Genomic DNA, 6076 nt, shown 5'->3' on the forward strand with positions numbered 1-6076 from the left:
TAGCATGTTTTAAGGACAAAATATCTTATACCCTGGTCTAAAATTGACACTCATTTTCCTAAAAGGCAATAATAAAATCTTTGTCCCTAATATTTCCCCTCTCCACATTAATCTTTATATTAATCCTTTTGGTTCCAAAAGTCAAATAGAAGAATAGCTGCGGAGTCAATTCACTAATGTGTACGACATGCAATTGTTTAATTACCATGCCTTGTTTGCTCACTTTTTTTAAATTAAATATGTTTTCAGTTCACTGTATGATGAGCTGACTTTACTACATGCATGTTATATTATCAATTTCTACATTTTTGCTTCAATTTTCAGTTCCAGTAATCCATCATCTGCCCAAAATTCAAACCCCAATTTTCTTTATTTCTCTTTTTACTTTCTGATCCTGTGAAATTTCTTTATACATACCCTTTTTTTCCTGAGTTCCTCAGTCAATCTTCAGGTCCTCTTCTTCCGCCAGTAGACTGGTCCCAAATGCTACAGAGAACAACGCCACATAATGATGTGGCACAACTCTCTGTAGCATCCTCCTGCCTCCTGCGAGTCCAGGATAACAGGATGATGAACCCCCGAGGCTTGTCCTTGATGCCCTGGGCTTCAATGCATCGTTCATCTTGGAAGAGGACTAGCACTGAACTAGAAGGGGTTGTGGGGAACTGAATAACAAATAGACTGGAGTTGGGGTTTAAACCATTACTATCTACTTATAGATGTTAATTCTTAAGTAGTGTCTACTTAGAATGTCTAAGACTAGTCTAAGCAGAAAATGGAGCAATTTGAGGTGCAGGTAAAATAACATTTGAATAATAAAATTATGTGAACTAAAGTCAGGGGAGACTGCTCCCCCCCTTCCCATATCCCTTTGCAGCAAAAGATCACCCATAATAGTGATGTATTGCAGGACAGAGATGGCTCAGCTCTGCTCTGTCTAAAAAAAACATTTACTAGATTGACAGCAAGACACTCTCCCTTTAAACACAATGCCGAAGCATTGTGTTGTATTGCAATGCTATGGAGCGCGCTATAGCAGGATCTCAAACCCAACAATTGATTGATTCAGCTCCTGAGCTTCATGCTGGACGATAGTTGTCACAGACAGTTGCAGCAGTAAATCCCAATAGATTCACTGGGACTTTATGTGAAGCCTGCTGTGCCCCAACCTAAACCTGAGTTCTATGGATTTCGGCCGTACTGTAATTAACCTATACATATCCGCAATTACCTGGAAGCTCCTGCTTTTTTATGGACAGGTTGCCCTCGACTTGCTTGAGGATAAGTTTATATTAACAGAATTGGATGACTATAATTAAATATTAAAGATTAGCTCCTCAAGGTTTCAGGTAGGCATGTAGACATTCCCAAAACCTCACTACACTTTACTCATTACTCTCCAGTCAACAACAATATTGGACACCAACATACAGTTGTGCTACAATATATAAACATTTAGACAACTTCCAGGTCGATGCGGTTGTGAAAACTGTTTAAGATTGCAGAACGAGGCAAAAAAAAAAAAGAAAAAAAGAAAACGACCTTGACAGTGTGCTGAGATCTTAGATTGCCAGAGGGATTAAGATCATTTCCTGCTTAAAAATGTTGGCTTGTACAAATGCTGACAGTAGAAAGCCATTCTACTGCAGACCCTTCCTCGATGATATATTGTCATGTCTGGAGGTAATTAGCAAGCACCTAGAAACATATCCTATGAATAGCACATGAGATCTGCTTTGCACAACCTTAAAAAAACTAAATAGCCATTAACGTAATTTTTTGTGCCTAACAAATACATGGTGACACACAAAATATTTGTAGTTAATATATCTATAGAAATATATTCTGTTACAGATTTATATACATAAATCTGTAACAGAACCCTGAAGTATATCTATAGCAAGTTATTTTGGAGTAGGAAATGGATAGAACTTATGTCATGTTTTTTATTTGTCTGTGTCCCCAAAATTCACTCTCTATTTGTCTTATTTTATTTATTTCAAGTATTTATATAGCGCCGACAATTTATGCAGCACTTTACATAGATGCACATTCAGATCAGTTCCTACCCTCAAGGAGCTTACAATCTAAGGTCCCTATCTCACATGCATACATACAGGTGAAACTCGAATAATTAGAATATCGTGCAAAAGTAATTGCAATAAGTGCTGCAAAAGGGGCCCAAACCAAGTACTGAGTACATATGCATGCTTGTACTTTTCAGAGGTCCGATGTTGTTCTATGTACAATCCTTGTTTTATTGATTGCATGTAATAATCTACTTTTTTGAGGTTGTGGATTTGGGGTTCTTGGGGTTTTCATGAGCTGTAAGCCATAATCATCACAGTTATGACAAATCACGGCTTGAACTATCTTGCTTTGCATGTAATGAGTCTATCTCATATATTAGTTTCACCTTTTAAGTTGCATTAGTGAAATAAATGAACTTTGCACGATATTCTAATTATTCAAGTTTCACCTGTAGAGGGCCAACTTAGAGAGGAGCCAAATAACCTACCAGGATGTCTTTTTGGTCTTGGTGACAACTATCACTGACGCAAGAGGTGATGAGAACTTTAAAACAGAACAGGATAGGGGAAATTTTTAAATGGTGGCACCTTTTCTGGTGACAACTAAGAGGTAATTTCTCTGCACTTGCACTTGCAGGACATTTTTACTCACTTCCTTTTGTGTCCCTGGGACAGGAAATGAAAGAAAATCATCACAATGGACACCATAAATAAAACTTTATTCAAAACTAAGACAGATTTCAACAAATGGTCCACTGTTCATGAATCTGAACTCAAAAAGGATCAGGAGAGTATGCTCTGAACATAGGATCCAAGGAGCCCAGTTGTTGCAGAGTACACTGGCCACAAAACCTGGAACCTCTGATTACCCAGTAGGGTCCAAAGGGAATTCTGCTTTCAACATTGCAATGTGTTACAAGATAAGTGTCCCCTTAAAGATCAGCATAACTTTCTTTAACTGAATCAGAAGCTACTTTAGTGGCCTATTCTGGCCAAAGAATGGTGTGTATCTTGACTGCCCCATTGCAGAATGGGAGTTGAATAGGAGAGTCAGATTGACGGCAGAGGACAACACCGACCGTTCTGACATTTTAATAACCAATGTCTTTTGGCCCCGCTACAGCTGTAAGGTACATAAGCATTTCTCTTCAGAGACGACACCAGTCTGTCTTTACAAGATGCATCGGTGGAAATAATCATATTTCTAAAGGTTAAACGAGGCATATACTAACTTCCCGCTTCTGCAGTTGCACATTCGACCATCTTACGCCTCGTATACATTTTGCACCAAAGGTATTTGGGCTTAAATAAAGCTTAATTGAGCTTGTAAACAATAAAGGCAAAAGCGATGTCCTTTTAGGCAAATTTAAACGTGTTCTTGCTCCACTGAGGCCGAATTTTAAACAAAGTTAAACAACGCTATTCGCAGAGAGGTGCTGTAAACGCAATCGAGCGAACACTAAGTGCTTATACTCCAAATATCTCTACAATACGCTGCTATTAAGGAACGTTTAAGAAGCTGCAGTGATATAGCCAGTCCCTATTTGTATAGTCATTAAGATTTGCTACTGTTAAGTCTCTAAAGGTGCCCATACACTTTACAACCCTCGCAAGACTTTTGTCTTGCAAAGGTTGTAAAGTAATTAAAAAAACGTACAATCTGCCCATCTTGGACAGGCAGATCGTACTTGCGATCATCGCAAGCCCGCCCCCCTGAGGGGTGGGCTTCCGATGACTGCAATGCTGAACGGGCAGTGTGCGCGTGCGCACACCGGCCCGTTCGGCAGTTATCACTTCGATCATGCTAAAAACCAGCCGAAAATCGTACGATTCTCGGCTGGTTTTCCAACATGCTCGAAATACAAAAGTCGTGCGACCGTACAGTAGAAACGGTCGCACGCCTTCCATACACTGCACGATTATCGTACGATTTCCCGCGATTCTCGTACAGTGTATGGGCACCTTAAATTGGAAATGTTTTTTTTTCAACAGCTGAGAATATATGCTATGCCAGTTAAAGTAGACCTGTACTCCAATATCCAAGCAGATCTTGCATGGAAATGATAGAGCCACTTATTTATTAGATCCCCACTCCCAAGGTACTGCTTCTGCTTTGAACTTGAAGATACATTTCTCCACAGCGGCTGCAGCTACAGAGGCCAGTAGGGGCTTGTTTTAAGGCTGCGTGGTAAGAATATGTAAGTGATTAAGGGTCAGTTCATACCAGCAGAACTCACTACTGCTCAGCTGCCAATTGCCTTTTTTTAAACTTTATTTAACTGTCACACTGACATTTCTATTGGTTCTATTTACTGCAACATGTTGCAATGTGCTGTAGTGACTCACAATACACTGTGTAGAAAAAATTACTTTTGTTTAGTGCACACCACTGCTGGTGGTGGTGTGAACTGAATTAATAGGACGCAAGGAAAATTGCCTTGCCTATGCATTGAGACTGTGATGGGCATGGCTGCCCAGAGCAGCCCAATTTATCTGGTGTGAACGGGCCCTAAATGGCCATAGCCTGGCCACAGGTTCAGTTAATGTGCACTATTAGATGTCTTAAAGTGTATGTCAATACGACAGAGGCAGCCTTATCCAATTACTACACAAAGTTCGGACATTACAGGATTTCTGCCAGGATCAGCAGGTTTTTTCTGCACTTGCAGGAAGGTGATTATCAGGGTTTAGCTAACAATGCTATCCATAAACACAAAATGATAATCACCTAACGTTGCTGTTTTTTTAAACTAAATTGGCTGCCAACCTCTCATCTACTAAACCTGTGCATGACCAGGATGAAAAAGCGATCAGGTTTGAAAACCTATACCACGTTTGTGCCCTTGGAGGTCAGTAGCAGAGCCTGAGGGTGGTCACACTGTGTATTCACAACTGACCACCCTTAGATGTCTACGGCACCCCTTGGTCCTCTTAGTTTCAAATGCTATTACTTTTTTCCATTAAATAAGTGTGTGCATTTTTAGATGTTACTTTAACATTTATATAGTTTATTCTTTCACTGGAAAGGCCATTCATTAACATTACTAGCTGCTCCCTGGAACTGCCGTAAAGGGCCTTAAGGGTAGTCACATTTAGCGGTACAATATATTCCAGGATCCTGAGACAAGTGACCTATTTAAAAAAGTGACATAGGAATAAACGATTGTTTGAAGGCGTTGGGTAGAAAGCTTCTACAAGGACTGCACAGCAGGTTGTATTCTTCTTCCAAGTTGGGTATTAAAGAATTAAATGAGCAATAAAGAGTACCTGTACTGCAATAACAATTGTAAAAAATGGAGGGGGTCGATTGCTGTACTAGGCTCATTTAGAAGTAGGTCTAGTAGACCTCTGTGCCTAAATACTGATGACCTGCAGATTAGCTTGTGGTAAAGTTAGGTGAGACAGGCTCTACTATGATTCAGTGGGGTTGATTTACTAACCTTATAAACACACCACAAACATGTATACACCTCTGTAGTGTGTTCCCTCCCAGCATGATCTATGGGTGGAATCTAAACACCTTAGTAGTGTGTACACACCCAGCAGGTGTGTTGTGCAAAGCCCTGCCCTGAATTGCAAGGTGATGTTGTGTAAATTAGCTCTACATTGTGTTGGTTGCGTTGATGAATGCAGGAATGTAAATGCATGAGCTAACCATTTTTGTCTAAACTGTGAAGCAGCATTATATATGCATCATGTGCAAGATTTTTCCATATATGTCATTAGTGGAAATATGCTTATAGAGACTTTTTGGTTGATAAATACGCTTTGCTGTGTAAAAATCACACGCACCTGGTGCGTGCGTGTGTTCAGGTTAGTAAATCACCCCCAGTATTTCAAAATATTATTGTAAAGCAGGTCACACATGTGCATCTAACCCTGCAACCCTGGTAGTTCTCATGAAAATGCCAAGTATATTGCATGTTACCAGCAGGCCCGGCGCTACCGCAAGGCAAGTCAGGCGGCCGCCTGAGGACGCTGCAGGGTGAGGGTGGAAAAAACAGGGCATTTTGACAAGTACTTGTACTTGTCAAAATGCCCCGATG

General features: G+C 40.3%; 1 protein-coding gene across 1 annotated transcript in view; it reads right to left on the reverse strand.

The window, feature by feature from the left end:
- Nucleotides 1-440: 440 nt before the first annotated feature.
- The window catches only part of TSPAN9 (tetraspanin 9), a 154462-nt gene continuing 148826 nt past the window's right edge, over nt 441-6076 (reverse strand). Inside the window, exon 6 of the mRNA XM_018557675.1 lies at nt 441-665. Coding sequence (XP_018413177.1) covers nt 441-665 — 225 coding nt within the window. The remainder of the gene's footprint in view (nt 666-6076) is intronic.

This window comes from Nanorana parkeri, unplaced genomic scaffold (assembly GCF_000935625.1).
Source record: "Nanorana parkeri isolate BGI_ZX_2015 unplaced genomic scaffold, ASM93562v1 scaffold14, whole genome shotgun sequence".
In the NCBI taxonomy this organism is placed as follows: Eukaryota; Metazoa; Chordata; class Amphibia; order Anura; family Dicroglossidae; genus Nanorana; species Nanorana parkeri.